The sequence below is a fragment of the Pseudophryne corroboree genome, assembly GCF_028390025.1.
Source record: "Pseudophryne corroboree isolate aPseCor3 chromosome 3 unlocalized genomic scaffold, aPseCor3.hap2 SUPER_3_unloc_18, whole genome shotgun sequence".
Lineage (NCBI taxonomy): Eukaryota > Metazoa > Chordata > Amphibia > Anura > Myobatrachidae > Pseudophryne > Pseudophryne corroboree.
In genome coordinates, this window is record NW_026967506.1 from 903,027 (window position 1) to 925,749 (window position 22,723).

Genomic DNA, 22,723 nt, shown 5'->3' on the forward strand with positions numbered 1-22,723 from the left:
GATAACACGGGCGAGACAACGGAGTTAGGGTGCCAGGGGTTACTAGGCTTTCCAGCTCCCACAACCTGTATTTCATTCCTGTACTCAGATCTCTGCCATAAGATCTTCTCCAGTCTGGAGTACAGGAATCGTAACATTATCACCGGCCATACCACAAAAAAGAAATAAAACTTTTTTTTCTTTTTTGGCCCAGTCCAGTGTCTAGTCTAGAATCCAGTCCTGTCTAGAATTCAGTGTGCAGAATCCAATCCGGTGTTTAGAATCCAGTCCTGTATAGAATTCAGTGTGCAGACTCCAGTCCGGTGTTTAGAATCCAGTCCGGTGTTTAGAATCCAGTCCGGTGTTTAGAATCCAGTCCGGTGTTTAGAATCCAGTCCGGAGTTTAGAATCCAGTCCGGAGTTTAGAATCCAGTCCGGAGTTTAGAATCCAGTCCGGAGTTTAGAATCCAGTCCGGTGTTTAGAATCCAGTCCGGTGTTTTAAAAAAAAAAAAAAAAAAAAAAAAAATACAAAAAAAAAAAGTCTTGATTTGTTTAGCAAAATTTAGTCTTGCCTTGCCTTGCCTTGCCTTGCCTAGCCTTGCCTAGCCTTGTCTTGCCTTGTCTTGTCTTGTCTAGTTTTAAATCCTCCTATGTCTACTATGCAAGCCCTGCAGGCATCTCTCGCAGCCCTGAACTCTGTATTCAGTGCTTTGAGACCAGAGCGACTAGAAGCTTTTCAGCAATCCCTAAAGCAACTGCAAAACCTTCTGACTAAAATCTTGCTTATTTTGCCAGAAGTCGTTGAGAGTACATCTATCTCTAAAGAGACTCTTGTTCACAGTATGGTGACAAGAGAATCCTCTGGTTTAATTGAAGAGAAAAAGTTTAAAAGTTTTCTGCGGCCCAGGCTCTCAGAAGAGGAGCGTCTGCGTCGCAGAAACTTAAACTTATGCCTATATTGTGGGGGTTTAGGCCATTATCTGCAGACCTGTGAGTTGCGCAAGCCAAAGTGTGGTGACGAGTCTTGCCCTCTGTCCAAGTTGAGTCATGATACAAGACCTACTCCTGTCTCTACTGTGGCAGAGGTACTTGTCACACAACCCACACAAAAAAGCTCTCTGTCCTATAATTGGGGTCCTTGGGCAAGGGAGCCCCATTATAGATTCAGGAATCAAAAGAGAATGTTTCTCTCCTCTCTTGAGGTTCCTGTGGAAGCGGAGTTGCAAGTTCCTGGAGTGGTGCCCGTAGCCCAGGGTCCTGGAGTGGTGCCCGTAGCCCAGGGTCCTGGAGTGGTGCCCGTAGCCCAGGGTCCTGGAGTGGTGCCCGTAGCCCAGGGTCCTGGAGTGGTGCCCGTAGCCCAGGGTCCTGGAGTGGTGCCCGTAGCCCAGGGTCCTGGAGTGGTGCCCGTAGCCCAGGGTCCTGGAGTGGTGCCCGTAGCCCAGGGTCCTGGAGTGGTGCCCGTAGCCCAGGGTCCTGGAGTGGTGCCCGTAGCCCAGGGTGCTGGAGCGGTACCCGTAGCCCAGGGTGCTGGAGCGGTACCCGATGCCCAGAGTGCTGGAGCGGTACCCGATGCCCAGAGTGCTGGAGCGGTACCCGATGCCCAGAGTGCTGGAGCGGTACCCGATGCCCAGAGTGCTGGAGCGGTACCCGATGCCCAGAGTGCTGGAGCGGTACCCGATGCCCAGAGTGCTGGAGCGGTACCCGATGCCCAGAGTGCTGGAGCGGTACCCGATGCCCAGAGTGCTGGAGCGGTACCCGATGCCCAGAGTGCTGGAGCGGTACCCGATGCCCAGAGTGCTGGAGCGGTACCCGATGCCCAGAGTGCTGGAGCGGTACCCGATGCCCAGAGTGCTGGAGCGGTACCCGATGCCCAGAGTGCTGGAGCGGTACCCGATACCCAAGCTTATAGAGGGAAATCAAATATTGTAGCTCAGGTTTCCATACCAGAAGGGGTCTCAGAAGCTGTTACCCCAGGTAGGGACTTGAGGAGCGCAACCCCAGAAAGGGTATCTAAAACCATAGTTCTTGAAGGGAACTCGAGAAGCAAAACCCCAGAAGGGATCTTTGAAGTAATATCCCCAAGTGGGGTCTCGAGAGACGCAGCCCCAAAGAAGGGTCTAGAAGTCGCTTCCCCAGGAAAGAACTTAAGAAGCATAGCATTAGTGGAGGATCTGAACGTTATTGCTTCAGCAAAAGTCCCGGAAGTCATAGTCACGGAAGAACTTTCGATAATTATCGACTCAGAGAGGGAGGCCGGTGGCCCGATCCCAGTCAGGGAGGCCAACGGCCCGGTCCCAGTAAAAGAATCCGAGGCCACTGCCCCAGCGGGGTTCCCGGAGGCCACTGCCCCAGCGGGGTTCCCGGAGGCCACTGCCCTAGCGGGGTTCCCGGAGGCCACTGCCCCAGCGGGGTTCCCGGAGGCCACTGCCCCGGGTGGGGTTCAGGAGGCCACTGCCCCGGGTGGGGTTCAGGAAGTCACTGCCCCGGGTGGGGTTCAGAAAGTCACTGCCCCGGGTGGGGTTCAGAAAGTCACTGCCCCGGGTGGGGTTCAGAAAGTCACTGCCCCGGGTGGGGTTCAGGAAGTCACTGCCCCGGGTGGGGTTCAGAAAGTCACTGCCCCGGGTGGGGTTCAGAAAGTCACTGCCCCGGGTGGGGTTCAGAAAGTCACTGCCCCGGGTGGGGTTCAGAAAGTCACTGCCCCGGGTGGGGTTCAGAAAGTCACTGCCCCGGGTGGGGTTCAGAAAGTCACTGCCCCGTGTGGGGTTCAGAAAGTCACTGCCCCGTGTGGGGTTCAGAAAGTCACTGCCCCGGGTGGGGTTCAGAAAGTCTCAGCCCCGGGTGGGGTTCAGAGAGTCTCAGCCTCGAGTAAGGTCAATAGTGACCAGGTCCTAGCAAAGCACTCCAGTCAGTCAGATGAAAAGGAAACAGATCCTGACTCTGATATTTCAACATCCATAACCTTTGATGGGGACTTCGCCCAATTTATGGCGCTTTTCAAACACTATTACACTATTATGTTGTCTAGACCATTTCTGGGCATCACTTCAGAAAACCTTGGGCTCTATCTGATTTATTCTTTTAGAGGAGAGCCTTCTGAGTGGGCAACCAGCCTAATGAAAGCTGAAGATCCCATTCTTCAGGATCCCCAAGCATTCTGTGATGCAATTGTTAAAAGATACGGTTTCAAAGAAATTGGTTCAGGTTCCTCTAAGTCACCCGTCTTGTCTGCTGAGAGTCCACCAAATACTGTAAACTCGGCACAAGAGTCCCAGCCCGTTGCTTTGACTGCAGGATGTGCTTTTCTGACTTCTTCTTCTAATAATAGTACTTTACCAGAAAGTTCAGCTCCCAAGGGTAAGAGACCTGTCTCTGATTTGAACGCAGCCTTGCTGGGTGGTACCATCAGTTCAGACAATGTTTGGGGAATTACCTTGGTCAGACCTAAAGAGCTTTGTAAAAAGAAGAAGAAGAAAAAGAAATAATTTTTGACTCTTGCCTTGATAAAAAAAAAAAGAGAGATTTTTTTTTTTTCTCCTTGTCTTGTGTCCAGTGGCCACCATCAAGGGGAGGGCACTGTTACAAGTTGTTGCTACAGCTTGTTTTTTGTTTTCTGGTCTGTTAGACCAATGTGTCAGGTTTTTTTTTTTGTATCCCTTGTTCTGGATAGTCTGAATTTTGGGGTCTTTTGACCCCTCCTCAAGGGGGGGGTAATGTTATGAGCCACGGCTGTGGCTCATTCCTGTTTTGCATTTTTGTTAGGTATTTCATGTTTATTAGTTGTCTTGCATGCCAGGATTTCCTGTTGCTCTGTTTTAGTATGCTCTTGTCTGCTGCCGCTGGTTAGTCTGTGTAATTGCAGCTTGTTCCATGTGTTCAGCCTCACCTGGCTGCTGATTGCATTTTGTCAGTTGGAATCATGCAGTGGGCCAGCTGCTCTGGATTGTTTAATTAGGACTCTCTGTTAAAAGCACTCCCAGGACTCCTCACAGACGCCGGTGATAGCTTCCTGTTTGTCTGATTCTGCTGCTGAGAGAGTTCCCAGTCCCGGTCTGTTCGTTTGTTCCTGTTCTCAGTGATCCTGTACTCGGAAGTTACCATCTGTTCCTGGAGTCTGATCGAGCACCTTTAACATCTGGTGGTGTTCGTGAGTCGCGGCGCAGCCGTGTGTTGCGGCTTGTCCGCTATTATTTATTATTTTGTTTATATTGTGTTCTGGAGCTTTGCGGAGGATTCCGCTTCCACAAGATCCACTCTGGTGTCCAGCGGTGCCGGATAGGAGTGTCGGATCAGTGGATCTTTGGTTGTCCTTTTCCCTGGCGGCTAGTCCGCACATACCTTTTGATTTAGTTAAGTTAGCTTGTAACCCCTGGCTTGGTTGCTTAGTCAGAGGGCCCCTTGTTATCACCCTGTCTCGGACTTCCCCTTGTCTCCCATTAAGACCTGCGGGGGCATCGGGGTTGGGCAGACATAATCCGCCCTTCGAACGCGGCTGCCATGGGCTCAAGCAACCATAGTCTCGCAGGGGATTTCTGATAACACGGGCGAGACAACGGAGTTAGGGTGCCAGGGGTTACTAGGCTTTCCAGCTCCCACAACCTGTATTTCATTCCTGTACTCAGATCTCTGCCATAAGATCTTCTCCAGTCTGGAGTACAGGAATCGTAACAATATCTGACTACCTGTATATGTACCAACCATCATATATCTGACTACCCATATATGTACCAACCATCATATATCTGACTACCCGTATATGTACCAACCATCATATATCTGACTACCCATATATGTACCAACCATCATATATCTGACTACCCGTATATGTACCAACCATCATATATCTGACTACCCGTATATGTACCAACCATCATATATCTGACTACCCGTGTGAGCACCAACCATCATATATCTGACTACCTGTATATGTACCAACCATCATATATCTGACTACCCATATATGTACCAACCATCATATATCTGACTACCCGTGTGAGCACCAACCATCATATATCTGACTAACCGTATATGTACCAACCATCATATATCTGACTACCCATATATGTACCAACCATCATATATCTGACTACCCGTATATGTACCAACCATCATATATCTGACTACCCGTGTGAGCACCAACCATCATATATCTGACTACCCGTATATGTACCAACCATCATATATCTGACTACCCATATATGTACCAACCATCATATATCTGACTACCCGTGTGAGCACCAACCATCATATATCTGACTACCCGTATATGTGCCAACCAACATATATCTGACTACCTGTGTGAGCACCAATCATCATATATTTGACTACCCGTATATGTACCAATCATCATATATCTGACTACCCGTGTGAGCACCAACCATCATATATTTGACTACCCGTATATGTACCAACCAACATATATCTGACTACCCGTGTGAGCACCAACCATCTTACATCTGCCTTCCCTGTGGCTGTGCAATAAAGTACAAATCAGAATCAGGGCATTCTGGCTGGATGCTGCTGTCGGGATACTGATGTATTCCTCTGAAACAGACTTTTTCTTGAACCATTATTACTTTGTACAATGGTATAATCCTGTAAGTATACCACAATGATACAATCATAGGCATGCACAGACGTTGATAAGGGGGTGCTGCTCCAGACTTTCTATCTTCCACTGCATTATGGTCAACTCTCCCCCTCTCCATCCAGGACATAGACTGCTCACCTGGGTGGCCCAGGTGAGCAGTCTTATGTCACAGAGCAAAGGGTGGAGGATGTAGTCAGTTACCCGGTGGAGGGGTGGGGGGGAGTCCAGAGCGGCAACCCCCGTGTCAACATCTGCGCATGCCTATGGACACAATAGACAAACCTATGCTGCATGTACCTTGAATGAGGCATCTCCTGGATCTTTAATCCCAGGTGCATGTTCCCCGGTGCCGTAACCGGCATAGCTAACGACCCAGGGCTCATGGAACGTTATCCAATGTTTCACCCGATCTCCAAACCTGCTAAAGCAGAAGTCCGCATATTCGGCAAATGCGTCCGTGATGCTCTCGTTCTGCCAACCCCCGATCTCCTGCAAGGCTTGAGGTAAGTCCCAGTGGTACAAAGTCACCATGGGTGTAATATTTTCTTCCATTAGTCTGTTAATTAGGGTGTTGTAGTATCTCACACCGGCCGAGCTGGCTGTGGACCTCTGCCCTGTCGGGAATATCCTGGACCAGGAGATGGAGAAGTGATAGATATTGGACTGCGAAGCCTTCAGGAGATACACGTCATAGTCCATCTTGTGGTAGCTGTCACAGGCCACGTTTGCAGTTGCGTTGTTATCACTGTGTCCTCGCTGCCCATATACGTCCCATATAGATTCTCCTTTTCCCCCCTCAGCCCAGGCTCCTTCTACTCGGAAAGCCGCAGAGGATGAGCCCCACAGGAAGCCCTTGGGGAATACGTCCTGTAAGACGGAATCTCTCTCTGCTGGGGTCTGACCGGCAAATCTTTCCCAAACTGTGGTGTAGGCAGTGCGAGAGGATGAAGCCAGTGGTCTCTCTGAGCTACAGAACAGAAGACAGAAAATCAGCGTGTAACACCGTGCTACAGTACAGGAGACAGCACAGCGTGTAACACCGTGCTACAGTACAGGGGACAGCACAGCGTGTAACACCGTGCTACAGTACAGGGGACAGCACAGCGTGTAACACTGTGCTACAGTACAGGGGACAGCACAGCGTGTAACACCGTGCTACAGTACAGGGGACAGCACAGCGTGTAACACCGTGCTACAGTACAGGAGACAGCACAGCATGTAACACTGTGCTACAGTACAGGGGACAGCACAGCGTGTAACACCGTGCTACAGTACAGGGGACAGCACAGCGTGTAACACCGTGCTACAATACAGGGGACAGCACAGCGTGTAACACCATGCTACAGTACAGGGGACAGCACAGCGTGTAACACCGTGCTACCGTACAGGAGACAGCACAGCGTGTAACACCGTGCTACAGTACAGGGGACAGCACAGCGTGTAACACCGTGCTACAGTACAGGAGACAGCACAGTGTGTAACACCAAGCTACAGTACAGGGGACAGCACAGCGTGTAACACCGTGCTACAGTACAGGGAACAGCACAGCGTGTAACACCGTGCTACAGTACAGGAGACAGCACAGCGTGTAACACCAAGCTACAGTACAGGGGACAGCACAGCGTGTAACACCGTGCTACAGTACAGGGGACAGCACAGCGTGTAACACCGTGCTACAGTACAGGGGACAGGGCAGCGTGTAACACCGTGCTACAGTACAGGGGACAGCTCAGCGTGTAACACCGTGCTACAGTACAGGAGACAGCACAGCGTGTAACACCGTGCTACAGTACAGGAGACAGCACAGCATGTAACACCAAGCTACAGTACAGGAGACAGCACAGCGTGTAACACCGTGCTACAGTACAGGAGACAGCACAGCGTGTAACACCGAGCTACAGTACAGGAGACAGCACAGCGTGTAACACCGAGCTACAGTACAGGAGACAGCACAGCATGTAACACCAAGCTACAGTACAGGGGACAGCACAGCATGTAACACTGTACTACAGTACAGGAGACAGCACAGCGTGTAACACCGTGCTACAGTACAGGAGACAGCACAGCGTGTAACACCGTGCTACAGTACAGGGGACAGCACAGTGTGTAACACCAAGCTACAGTACAGGAGACAGCACAGCGTGTAACACCGAGCTACAGTACAGGGGACAGCACAGCGTGTAACACCGTGCTACAGTACAGGAGACAGCACAGCGTGTAACACCAAGCTACAGTACAGGAGACAGCACAGCGTGTATCACCGAGCTACAGTACAGGAGACAGCACAGCGTGTATCACCAAGCTACAGTACAGGAGACAGCACAGCGTGTAACACCGATCTACAGTACAGGAGACAGCACAGCGTGTAACACCGTGCTACAGTACAGGAGACAGCGCAGCGTGTAACACCAAGCTACAGTACAGGAGACAGCACAGCGTGTATCACCGATCTACAGTACAGGAGACAGCACAGCGTGTAACACCGATCTACAGTACAGGAGACAGCACAGCGTGTAACACCATGCTACAGTACAGGAGACAGCGCAGTGTGTAACACCATGCTACAGTACAGGGGACAGCACAGCGTGTAACACCGTGCTACAGTACAGGGGACAGCGCAGCGTGTAACACCGAGCTACAGTACAGGAGACAGCACAGCGTGTAACACCAAGCTACAGTACAGGGGACAGCACAGCGTGTAACACCAAGCTACAGTACAGGGGACAGCACAGCGTGTAACACCGTGCTACAGTACAGGGGACAGCACAGCGTGTAACACCATGCTACAGTACAGGGGACAGCACAGCGTGTATCACCGAGCTACAGTACAGGAGACAGCACAGCGTGTAACACCGTGCTACAGTACAGGAGACAGCACAGCGTGTAACACCAAGCTACAGTACAGGAGACAGCACAGCATGTAACACTGTACTACAGTACAGGAGACAGCACAGCGTGTAACACCGTGCTACAGTACAGGAGACAGCACAGCGTGTAACACCAAGCTACAGTACAGGAGACAGCACAGCGTGTAACACCGTGCTACAGTACAGGAGACAGCACAGCGTGTAACACCGTGCTACAGTACAGGAGACAGCACAGCGTGTAACACCGTGCTACAGTACAGGAGACAGCACAGCGTGTAACACCGTGCTACAGTACAGGAGACAGCACAGCGTGTAACACCGTGCTACAGTACAGGAGACAGCACAGCGTGTAACACCGTGCTACAGTACAGGAGACAGCACAGCGTGTATCACCGAGCTACAGTACAGGAGACAGCACAGCGTGTAACACCGAGCTACAGTACAGGAGACAGCACAGCGTGTAACACTGTGCTACAGTACAGGAGACAGCACAGCGTGTAACACCGTGCTACAGTACAGGAGACAGCACAGCGTGTAACACCAAGCTACAGTACAGGGGACAGCACAGCGTGTAACACCGAGCTACAGTACAGGGGACAGCACAGCGTGTAACACAGAGCTACAGTACAGGGGACAGCGCAGCGTGTAACACCGTGCTACAGTACAGGGGACAGCGCAGCGTGTAACACCGTGCTACAGTACAGGGGACAGCGCAGCGTGTAACACAGTGCTACAGTACAGGAGACAGCACAGCGTGTAACACCGTGCTACAGTACAGGGGACAGCACAGCGTGTAACACCGTGCTACAGTACAGGGGACAGCGCAGCGTGTAACACCAAGCTACAGTACAGGAGACAGCACAGCATGTAACACCAAGCTACAGTACAGGGGACAGCACAGCGTGTAACACCGTGCTACAGTACAGGAGACAGCACAGCGTGTAACACCGTGCTACAGTACAGGAGACAGCACAGCGTGTAACACCGCGCTACAGTACAGGAGACAGCGCAGCGTGTAACACCGTGCTACAGTACAGGAGACAGCACAGCGTGTAACACCGTGCTACAGTACAGGGGACAGCACAGCGTGTAACACCGTGCTACAGTACAGGAGACAGCACAGCGTGTAACACCGTGCTACAGTACAGGAGACAGCACAGCATGTAACACTGTGCTACAGTACAGGGGACAGCACAGCATGTTACACCGTGCTACAGTACAGGGGACAGCACAGCGTGTAACACCGTGCTACAATACAGGGGACAGCACAGCGTGTAACACCGTGCTACAGTACAGGGGACAGCACAGCGTGTAACACCGTGCTACCGTACAGGAGACAGCACAGCGTGTAACACCGTGCTACAGTACAGGGGACAGCACAGCGTGTAACACCGTGCTACAGTACAGGAGACAGCACAGCGTGTAACACCGTGCTACAGTACAGGAGACAGCACAGCGTGTAACACCGTGCTACAGTACAGGAGACAGCACAGCGTGTATCACCGAGCTACAGTACAGGAGACAGCACAGCGTGTAACACCGTGCTACAGTACAGGAGACAGCACAGCGTGTAACACCGTGCTACAGTACAGGAGACAGCACAGCGTGTAACACCAAGCTACAGTACAGGGGACAGCACAGCGTGTAACACAGAGCTACAGTACAGGGGACAGCACAGCGTGTAACACCGAGCTACAGTACAGGGGACAGCGCAGCGTGTAACACCGTGCTACAGTACAGGGGACAGCGCAGCGTGTAACACCGTGCTACAGTACAGGGGACAGCGCAGCGTGTAACACAGTGCTACAGTACAGGAGACAGCACAGCGTGTAACACCGTGCTACAGTACAGGGGACAGCACAGCGTGTAACACCGTGCTACAGTACAGGGGACAGCGCAGCGTGTAACACCAAGCTACAGTACAGGAGACAGCACAGCATGTAACACCAAGCTACAGTACAGGGGACAGCACAGCGTGTAACACCGTGCTACAGTACAGGAGACAGCACAGCGTGTAACACCGTGCTACAGTACAGGAGACAGCACAGCGTGTAACACCGTGCTACAGTACAGGAGACAGCGCAGCGTGTAACACCGTGCTACAGTACAGGAGACAGCACAGCGTGTAACACCGAGCTACAGTACAGGGGACAGCGCAGCGTGTAACACCGTGCTACAGTACAGGAGACAGCACAGCGTGTAACACCGTGCTACAGTACAGGGAACAGCGCAGCGTGTATCACCGAGCTACAGTACAGGGGACAGCGCAGCGTGTAACACCAAGCTACAGTACAGGAGACAGCGCAGCGTGTAACACCGTGCTACAGTACAGGGGAGAGATAGAAAGGTGAGATTCCTGTGTCACTTCCAGCTCTCTCCACACCTGCGTGCTGAGTCCGGTGTAACTTGTTATCTAATGAGGGTCTATAGAGAGAGACACACACACAGAGTCCACATGAGTCCTGATAGGTGACTGGACTGGAACTGGATTGGTGACTGAATTAGAATCGGTGAGGCAATCGGGCTGGGACAGTCGACCTTAGAAACCAATGTTGCACTGGCAACTCGCTAGTGTACAGGAAAGCTTCTTATAGGGACTGCTGGTCACCCATTGGATGCTACGGTCAGCTGGCCAGGAGCAGCACTCCAATTGGTTAAGAGGCGTCAGGTGACTGAATCCAACATGGCTGTGCCCATGTGTTGACTCTGGAGGGAAGTCTGGCATGGAGATGGACTAGGAGCATGCTGTGGGGACCCCTGGAAACAACAGAGCCCGTGGACCCGCCAGGGACAGCAGAGTGAAGCAGCATTGAGGTAAGTGCACATCTATGGGAGGCATCAGGATCACAGTGCTGTCATGTACCTTGTATTACACACTTACCTTCCCTTCCCACCGGGTGATGCAGGCAAGAAATCAGTGATGTCATATCCCCGGAATGTGGCCATGGTGGCGGTAACCGCTGTCAAGACATAAAGCGGTGGTAAGTGTCATTGTGGCGGATACAGGAGGTATATACTGTTACTAATAGGACCCTAGATGTCTGGATAACTGAGCAAATTAGATTGTAAGCTCTGACGAGCAGGGCCCCTCGTTTTCCTTCCCTCACTTTGACCATCATCTCCTCCCACCTGGAGATTTGGGTGGGTTATACTATTTCTGTGCAGGGTAAATACTGGCTGCCTTATTTTTACACTGCAAATTAGATTTCAGTTTGAACACACCACACCCAAATCTAACTCTCTCTGCACATGTTACATCTGCCTCCCCTGCAGTGCACATGGTTTTGCCCTACTGCTAACAAATTTGCTGCTGGATCAGGTCTGAATTACCCCCTTGGTGTCTTATGAAGCAGGATTCACCTGCGCGGTCACTACGAGCACTGCGCATTAGCGTCCTGCAGCCGCCCAGCGCAGATTCTACGGGGGCCCAGGAGCTGTCTATTCCTCTCATAGCTACCAGCGTGATATTATTACTGCATGATGTGTTCCTCGGGCACCAATTGCCGACAAGCAGCGAGCGCAGATAACCAATATTTCTATAACACAACGTCACTGAGACTCTCTGCTTTGCCCCCTCCCCCCTTCTGTGTGAAAGCATTATGGAGGCGTGCCGCAAGTCTGCGCCCCCTGACCCACGACACGCCCGCGTGCCTCTGTCACGTGCGCGCACACACAAAAATGCCATATAATAGTTTGGGATACGGTCGTTACGTCGACAGTTATTTAGTCGACCACCATTGGTCGTCATGCAGCAGGTGGATATATAATCTATCATGATATAACAGTCTATCCTGATATATAATCTATCCTGATATAACAGTCTATCCTGATATATAATCTATCCTGATATAACAGTCTATCCTGATATATAATCTTTCCTGATATACTAATCTATCCTTATATAATAATCTATCATGATATAACAGTCTATCCTGATATATAATCTATCCTGATATAACAGTCTATCCTTATATAATAATCTATCCTGATATAACAGTCTATCCTGATATATAATCTATCCTGATATAACAGTCTATCCTGATATATAATCTTTCCTGATATACTAATCTATCCTTATATAATAATCTATCATGATATAACAGTCTATCCTGATATATAATCTATCCTGATATATAATCTATCCTGATATAACAGTCTATCCTGATATATAATCTTTCCTGATATAACAGTCTATCCTGATATATAATCTATCCTGATATAACAGTCTATCCTGATATATAATCTTTCCTGATATACTAATCTATCCTTATATAATAATCTATCATGATATAACAGTCTATCCTGATATATAATCTATCCTGATATAACAGTCTATCCTGATATATAATCTATCCTGATATAACAGTCTATCCTGATATATAATCTTTCCTGATATACTAATCTATCCTTATATAATAATCTATCATGATATAACAGTCTATCCTGATATATAATCTATCCTGATATAACAGTCTATCCTTATATAATAATCTATCCTGATATAACAGTCTATCCTGATATACTAATCTATCCTTATATAATAATCTATCCTGATATATAATCTATCCTGATATAATAGTCTATCCTGATATATAATCTATCCTGATATACTAATCTATCCTTATATAATAATCTATCATGATATAACAGTCTATCCTGATATATAATCTATCCTGATATACTAATCTATCCTTATATAATAATCTATCATGATATAACAGTCTATCCTGATATATAATCTATCCTGATATAACAGTCTATCCTGATATATAATCTATCCTGATATAATAGTATATCCTGATATATAATCTATCCAGAAATAACAGTCTATCCTGATATATAATCTATCCTAATATAATAGTCTATCCTGATATATAATCTATACAGATATATAATCTATCCAGATATATAATCAATCTTAATATAATAATCTATCCTGATATACTAATCTATCCTTATATAATAATCTATCCTGATATATAATCGATACTTATATTACAGTCTATCCTGATATATAATCTATCCTGATATAATAGTATATCCTGATATATAATCTATCCAGAAATAACAGTCTATCCTGATATATAATCTATCCTAATATAATAGTCTATCCTGATATATAATCTATACAGATATATAATCTATCCAGATATATAATCAATCTTAATATAATAATCTATCCTGATATACTAATCTATCCTTATATAATAATCTATCCTGATATAACAGTCTATCCTGATATATAATCTATCCTGATATAACAGTCTATCCTGATATATAATCTATCCTGATATACTAATCTATCCTTATATAATAATCTATCCTGATATAACAGTCTATCCTGATATATAATCGATACTTATATTACAGTCTATCCTGATATATAATCTATCCTGATATAATAGTATATCCTGATATATAATCTATCCAGAAATAACAGTCTATCCTGATATATAATCTATCCTAATATAATAGTCTATCCTGATATATAATCTATACAGATATATAATCTATCCAGATATATAATCAATCTTAATATAATAATCTATCCTGATATAATAATGTATTCAAATATAAAATCTCTCCTGGCATAATAATCTATCCTAATATACAATCTATCCTGATATAAAAATCTATCCTGGTATAATAATCTATCCTGGTATAATAACCTATCCTGATATAACAATCTATCATGATATATAATCTATCCTTATATAATAATCTATCCTGACATAATAATCTATCCTGATATATAATCTATCCTAATATAACAGTCTATCCTGATATATAATCTATCCTGATATAAGAGTCTATCCTGATATATAATCTATCCTGGTATAATAACCTATCCTGATATAGTAATCTATCATGATATATAATTTATCCTTATATAATAGTCTATCCTGATATATAATCTATCCAGATATAACAGTCTATCCTGATATATAATCTATCCTGATATAATAGTCTATCCTTATATAATAATCTATCCTGATATACTAATCTATCCTTATATAATAATCTATCCTGATATATAATCTATCCTGATATAATAGTCTATCCTGATATATAATCTATCCTGATATATAATCTTTCCTAGTATAATAATCTTTCCTAATATAAAATCACACTTGCAAAGCGAAAATACACTCCCACGTGGGCTAGCGAGCAATCAACTCGGAATGAGGGCCATTAAAGCCTACGGCACGGTCTCACCTGCAGTTAGGTTATACGCCAGCAGGTGTCTCCTGTCCTCGGAGAGCACATTGCAGTCAGTCAGTGAGAGGCTGAATATCAGGGTCTCCAGACTCTTCTCCAGGCTCTACATAACCCAACACAGATCATATTCAGTACCTTACACACTCATCAGACAAAGCAGCAGAGAAAGGAGACAGATGTAACATGTGCAGAGAGGTGTGGGAGGGGCGTGTCCTAGCTCACAGTGCAAGAAAAAAGCAGTCCAGCATGTGTGGGCTACATGCAGAAGCAGCCAGTAACTGAGCACCTGGGTAACACCATGCTGCACTCACTGCAGGGGGCACATGTAACATGTGCAGAGAGTTAGGTGTGGGAGGGGTGTTTTCAAGCTCAGAGCTACATTGCAGTGTGAGAATAAAGATGCCAGCATGTGTGGGCTACATGCAGAAGCAGCCAGTAACTGAGCACCTGGGTAACACCATGCTGCACTGCAGGGGGCAGATGTAACATGTGCAGAGATCCAGTATTTACCCTGCATGCAGTAACAATAATGTATGTGCCCCCCTGTATTGCAGTATGAGTGCAGTATATGCAGTATAGGCCATGTAACATTAGATCTGGGTATATAGGAGCTGCGTCCATGTCATGTGTAACACAGTCATAGGTCCTACCTGACTTCTCCACATCTGCGGCTGCTGGGCACTCTGGCAGTTGTAGTCCATGTTCAGTGCCAGGAAATCTACCGATTCCTGCAATATAAATAATATACAGTATAATGTATTGTGTAACATGTGCAGAGAGAGTTAGAACTGGGTGGGGTGTGGCAGACATGACATGTGCAGTGCAGGTGGAGCAGATGTAATATGTGCAGAGCTGCGTGTAGAGTAAGGTATGAGCTGTGGGTTTAGTGTATAATGTGCACAAGTCACTTTACCAGGAAACGTCCGCGTAGTAATAAACAGGTGTCCACGAGGGCCGGCTCCAGGGCCAGAGACATCTTCCCACCTGATAAAACAAGAATATGAGATGTGGGTGGAGTTACGGCGGTCAGTCCCGGGAGCGGCGGGATCCTGAGATTCCTGGATTAATTTGCGCATGCGCTTTCTAATCATTTACGCTGGGTGGGTGCGGCTGAAGGGATGTCAGAGGTCACGCTGCGCAGCCCCACGCCCTCCTGCCCACTTAAGGACCGCCGTTCCCAGCTGAGCGGCCGTGTGGCGTCGCCAGCGTCAATCCCAGGAGTCCCCCGCACTGAGATCCAGTCATGGAGCACGTGTATTATTATCGGCAGTGCGAGGAGTGTGCGCCGTGTATGACGGCGGGGAGCACGGGCTATGGATTGATCGCTACCCCCCACCCACATACTTGTAGCTCAAATAGTCATAAGCTGCTCACATGTAGCTGCCTGGGCGTTGAAAAAGTGAATTACGAGAGAGAGACCAATGTTGATGTATTTACGGAATTTGCGTTTCCGGTGCGGGCTTATTTAATAACCAGCGTTGGCATGGCGGCAGACGGTGAAAGAGTAGTTTTCCAGGAGCGCCATTTTCTCTTATGTTTAATACTGGCTGCGCAGCCTGCAGAGGGTAGAGTGGGCAGCCATCATTGGCGTTTATATAATGGGTGCAATAGTGCGGCGCACACAGGCCCCTGTGTCCTGGGGGGGGGGGGGCACACTGCACCCATTGCATCCATATTAATACTTACCTTTCCGGAGTCCAGCGCCTGGCAGCTGTTATGGTGCTGGAAATGGCAGCCAAAATGGCTGCCGCGCATGCACGGTAGCCAAATTGGTCTCCGGACTGTTGAGGGGGTGGAGTCTGTCAAGTGGGAGGGATTACTGCTCAGAAGGCCAGCATACATGAAGGTGTGTAAAGTGCGAGCCATAGACGCTCTGCTATTTTTAAGGGGTGTGGCTTAATGGGGAAGGGGCGTGGCCACAAACAATAACAATTCATATTACGTTGTACAGTGCTCTCCTGTATTCAAATTATGCCGCAGCGTAGCGCCACTTACCCGTATTACACCACGGAGAGCCCCATTTACACATTACACCAGGGAGAGCCCCATTTACACATTACACCAGGGAGAGCCCCTGTCACACCTTACACCAGGGAGAGTCCCTTGTTACACATTACAGGGGGTGGAGCTTCACATTTAAATATTACGGCAGGTGAAGTCCCCCTTTACACATTACACCAGGAAGAGCCCCATTTACACTTTACACCAGGGAGAGCCCCATTTACACATTACACCAGGGAGAGTCCCATTTACACATTACACCAGGGAGAGTCCCCTGTTACACATTACACCAGGGAGAGCCCCATTTACACATTACACCAGGGAGAGCCCCATTTACACATTACACCAGGGAGAGTCCCCTGTTACACATTACACCAGGGAGAGCCCCATTTACACATTACACCAGGGAGAGTCCCATTTACACATTACACCACGGAGAGCCCCATTTACACATTACACCAGGGAGAGCCCCATTTACACATTACACCAGGGAGAGCCCCATTTACACATTACACCAGGGAGAGCCCCATTTACACAATACACCAGGGAGAGTCCCATTTACACATTACACCAGGGAGAGACCCCCGTTACACATTACAGGGGGTGGAGCTTCACGTTTAAATATTACGGCAGGTGAAGTCCCCCTTTACAAATTGCGCCAGGTAGAGTCCCAAAGCTGTAACAAGACACATCTGCGGACTGAGGAGGCCGGCGCAGCGGAGCGGGGACGGCGCCTCTCCTCACCGGTCATGTACGCAGTCAGAGTCACCGCGCTGGTGGGCTGCTGTGTTGCCAGCGGTCTTGTACCCACAGTGTACATGCGCGGTGTGCAGGGCACCGCTGGCCCACATGTAGTTTCGGCTCTGACGCCTCCGTCCCTTCCATGCTGACGGGCTGAGGCTTATCATACCTAGGTCGGCTGAAGTCCCTGGGTCGGCTGAAGTCACGCAGATTCAGCCGTAAAGCGTGTCCCTGCGGACGTTGAATATCCCGCCAAATGGTGAATTCACCTGTCAATCACACATGGATTTTTCGCACCATCTTGTTGCTGGCCGGCGATGCCCGTTGTTGTCTGACGCGCGTGCGCATTGTGGTGCGTACACATTGCGCAGTTACTGCCTGATGGTTCTCCGGTTATGCGGCGGTTGGGATGACTTATGCGTCAGGAGAGCGTCAGCCGTCCATCGCTGCTCCCTCTAGACGCTCTCCTTTACTGTAAATCATTACCCACCGCCGATGTGAGCTGTTGGGTACACTCCGCTTCAAGGTGCATGATGGGAGAGGGGGAGGAGACCAGTGATCACATGGTGGGCGGGGCACTCCGACGGCGGAACTTCTTTTCAGTATAAAAAAAACAAACAGTACCCGCAATGGGTCGGTGGTTGGTGGCAGCCACGGGGAGGGCCCCTGAGAGTGGAGGGCCCGGGGTGACATACACCCTGACTACCCAAAGCCCCCCCCCCACCTGGCTCTGCTGCAGCAACACATAATAAGCCCTTCATAAATACCAGGGCAGTAAGGGGGTGGAGTCACAATGACGCCTACTTTAAGCCACGCCCCCGCTCTGTAGTGCCGTGATCGCCGGCATTACACTGCAGGGGGCGTGGCTATGATGACGCAATTCTGCAAGAATCGCGTCATCGACTGCCCAGACTGCTCACTTTACACACTAAGTGGGCGGACGGGCAGGGGGGACCCCTCAAATTGGGAGACTTGCCTGCTCTTCCGGGGGGCCGGGAGGGTCACCCGATTTTCGGGAGCCTCCCGCCCATTCCGGGAGAGTAGGCAAGTCTGTATATACAGTATATCAGTGGCGTGCGGTGAGGTCAGTGGCTGGTGAGGCATGCTGCTAAAGCCGCTGCTATGGCCGCCACCAGAGGTGGATTTTGACCTCATGGGGACCTAAGAAAGACACCGATTTGGGGCCACCCTTCCTCATACAATCCATAGCGCTATATCCTGTCATCACCAACCCTGGCTATGCCTGCTGTGTGTGTGCCCCCTTCCCTCACACATCCATAAGGCAGCAGCTCCTGCCTTGCTCCTTAAGCCAGGGGAGAGTGGTGGCAAAGCCTCCAGCATAATGGTCCCAAATCATCTATCGCTCCCCAGTATAGCGACCACAGGCCATCCCACCTCTCCTGCAATCTGCATAATGGAGACACCCTTTACATTTATTTCCCAAAACATCATCACCACTGACCCTTCCCAGAGTAACAATACCACCCACCCGTGTTGCAGAACCACCCATATACATCAAATTCTCCATAGCCAAGGCAGTGCCACCGCTTTCAGTATGATATCCCGGATGTCGCGATCCTGGCTGTCAGGAGACCGATGCTGGGATCCCGACAGCCAGAATACCAGCGGCAAGCACAGCATGTCCGCTCGCAGGCTCACTGCGCTTGCCACGCTTCCGGCCGCGTGGCGACCTTCAGTGTGGATATTTTCCGTCACACAGTGTATGAATTTTGGAGAAGGGGACACCAGGGATAAATGGTGTTGAGGTATGGTATATATATATGCGATTGAATATTGTAACTCATACTCACTAACCAAAAATTGTGTATTTGTACATTTCATCTATATAAGCACAGTTGAAACCTGTCTCCAATAGACGACTTCTTTTGGATCAGAAACAAACGAGCATAGGCCCTCCTTCCGAGTTGATCGCTCACTAGCAGTTTTTAGCATTAGTCGCCGCCCACGGGGGAGGGTATTGTAGCTTAGCAGAAGTGCGAACGCCTGTGCAGCCGCGCTCTACAAAAACATGTTGTGCAGTTTCTGAGTAGCTCTGGACTTGCTCATCCGCTGCGATCACTTCAGTCTTTTTGGTGCCGGATATTGACGTCAGACATCCGCCCTGCAAACGCCCGGACACGCCTGCGTTTTCCCTACCACTCCCAGAAAACGGTCAGTTGCCACCCATAAACGCCCTCTTCCTGTCAATCTCCTTGCGATCGGCTGTGCAAATGGATTCTTCCTTAAATCCATTACCCAGCAACGATCCGCATTGTACCCGTACAACGCGCCTGCGCATTGCGGTGCTTACGCCTGTCCAGTTGTGACCTGATCGCAGCGCAGCAAAAATCGTTGCTCCCTTACATAACATGACATTCATAAGGTATAACAGTGATTATCAGTTCTAGGTATCTCGCCTTCACCCCAATTAATAGTGTTTATCCCAAAGAGAGCGGGGTCTTCTGTATACCGAATGTCAGGATCCCGGCGCACAGTATGCCGGCGCCGGAATCCCAACACCCGGCATACCGACAACTATTTTCCCTCGTGGGGGCCCACGACCCCCCTGGAGGGAGAATAAAATAGTGTGGCGAGTGCGCGCTGTCGGTATGCCGGCGGTCGAGCCTGCCAGCGCCGGTATGCTGGTCGCCAGGAGCCCGAGCGCCGGCATACCGTGCTACACCCCAAAGAGAGGCTAGAAATAGAGGTTATCAACTTTTACAGGAAAATATATACTGTACACATTTTTTGTAATTCTATTTTAAAAATGAATTTAATAAAAGTAAATTTTTAATAAATACATTTTTGAACAAACGAGCCCCCAGAAAATAATTTTACTTCTTTTTCTTCTGCCCAGCTGCACATCACCTTTAGCGTGTTCCAGATCAGGGCATGGATCCGACAGGAACCCAGGGTGACTGTTAGGAGGAGGGGCACCAATAAAATCAGCCGGGTGTTTGATTAAATATCTGGGGGGATAATAGCCTGCTCCCACTCCCCAGCGCATTTTAACTGGGCTCAGGTGTATCCGGGTCACTTCTTCCAGTCCCACTTCCTCCGTTCTCACACCACCGCCAGTGCCCGCTACTGCACTGCCGGCCCCACCAGCGGCAAATGCCGGCTAAAGTTGCCGCCAGCAATCGCCCCCGACACTAATGTTCCAAATCTGATGCCGCCACAAATATCCGGGAAGCAGCGGCAGCCAGGGTCTGGGCAGCGGCAGTGAGTGCAGCTACCCCCGGCACCGAGTCAGTCGGTTAGACTCGGTAGCAGTGAAAGTGGGCTGGACCAACAGGGAGATCGCTGCATCTGGCGCCCAATCATATTTGCCTCAGTGACAGGGGGCATGCTTTCATATGGGTTAAAAGCACGCCCCCTGTCACTGAGGCACTCATTCTAGTGCCGCATACAGTGCACTTTCTAAAGGGCTTTTACGGCCCTTTTATTGGCCCCTCCCCTTGCTTCCGGACCCTTATCATGGGCCGCGGGAGGCACTGCTGTCAGTGCCTCTTAAACACATTTTGACCTGTTTTATGATTTAAAAATGATTACATTAATATAAAGCATATACTTATGACACAGATTATGTGTCATAAGTATCTTCTTTATATTATTGTAATCATTAATGACAGGGGAGGCACTGCCTCCCCTGACTGCACGTCCCTGCAGTATATGTATATATACACTATATATATCCTAATAGAAAGACCTTCCATGATTCAACCAATACGAAGGAATTCAGAATAAGACAATTTATCACCACCAGACACTCCCCCGTTTCTCCAGACACTCCCGCGTTTCTCCAGCCACTCCCCCGTTTCTCCAGGCACTCCCGCGTTTTTCCCAGAAACGGTAGCGTTTTTTCGCACACGCCCATAAAACGGTCAGTTTCCGCCCAGAAACACCCACTTCCTGTCAATCACACTCCGATCACCAGAACGAAGAAAAACCCTCATAATGCCGTGAGTAAAATACCTAACTGCATAGCAAATTTACTTGGCGCAGTCGCACTGCGGACATTGCACATGCGCAGTAAGCATAAAATCGCAATATAACGAAATTGGTGGTGGTGTCTGTGTCAGTAAATGTATCTGTGGTGTGCGTGTCAGTAAATGTATCTGTGGTGTCTGTGTCAGTAAATGTATCTGTGGTGTCTGTGTCAGTAAATGTATCTGTGGTGTGTCTGTCAGTAAATGTATCTGTGGTGTGTGTCAGTAAATGTATCTGTGGTGTCTGTGTCAGTAAATGTATCTGTGGTGTCTGTGTCAGTAAATGTATCTGTGGTGTGTCTGTCAGTAAATGTATCTGTGGTGTCTGTGTCAGTAAATGTATCTGTGGTGTCTGTGTCAGTAAATGTATCTGTGGTGTCTGTGTCAGTAAATGTATCTGTGGTGTGTGTCAGTAAATGTATCTGTGGTGTCTGTGTCAGTAAATGTATCTGTGGTGTGTCTGTCAGTAAATGTATCTGTGGTGTGTGTCAGTAAATGTATATGTGGTGTCTGTGTCAGTAAATGTATCTGTGGTGTGTGTGTGTCAGTAAATGTATCTGTGGTGTGTGTGTCAGTAAATGTATCTGTGGTGTCTGTGTCAGTAAATGTATCTGTGGTGTCTGTGTCAGTAAATGTATCTGTGGTGTGTGTCAGTAAATGTATCTGTGGTGTCTGTGTCAGTAAATGTATCTGTGGTGTGTGTGTGTGTCAGTAAATGTATCTGTGGTGTGTGTGTGTGTGTGTGTCAGTAAATGTATCTGTGGTGTGTGTGTGTCAGTAAATGTATCTGTGGTGTCTGTGTCAGTAAATGTATCTGTGGTGTCTGTGTCAGTAAATGTATCTGTGGTGTGTGTGTCAGTAAATGTATCTGTGGTGTGTGTGTCAGTAAATGTATCTGTGGTGTGTGTGTGTGTGTGTGTGTGTGTGTCAGTAAATGTATATGCAGTGTCTGTGTCAGTAAATGTATATGCGGTGTCTGTGTCAGTAAATGTATCTGTGGTGTGTGTGTGTGTCAGTAAATGTATCTGTGGTGTCTGTGTCAGTAAATGTATCTGTGGTGTCTGTGTCAGTAAATGTATCTGTGGTGTGTGTGTGTGTGTCAGTAAATGTATCTGTGGTGTCTGTGTCAGTAAATGTATCTGTGGTGTGTGTGTGTCAGTAAATGTATCTGTGGTGTGTGTGTCAGTAAATGTATCTGTGGTGTGTGTGTGTCAGTAAATGTATCTGTGGTGTCTGTGTCAGTAAATGTATCTGTAGTGTCTGTGTCAGTAAATGTATCTGTGGTGTGTGTGTCAGTAAATGTATCTGTGGTGTGTGTGTCAGTAAATGTATCTGTGGT

General features: G+C 48.3%; 1 protein-coding gene across 1 annotated transcript in view; it reads right to left on the reverse strand.

The window, feature by feature from the left end:
- The window catches only part of LOC134983550 (lactase/phlorizin hydrolase-like), a 91,913-nt gene extending 80,782 nt beyond the window's left edge, over positions 1-11,131 (reverse strand). The window contains exons 1-2 of the mRNA XM_063949198.1: positions 11,118-11,131; positions 5,865-6,534 (exon numbers count right to left, since the gene is read on the reverse strand). Coding sequence (XP_063805268.1) covers positions 5,865-6,534; positions 11,118-11,131 — 684 coding nt within the window. The remainder of the gene's footprint in view (positions 1-5,864; positions 6,535-11,117) is intronic.
- Positions 11,132-22,723: the final 11,592 nt, after the last annotated feature.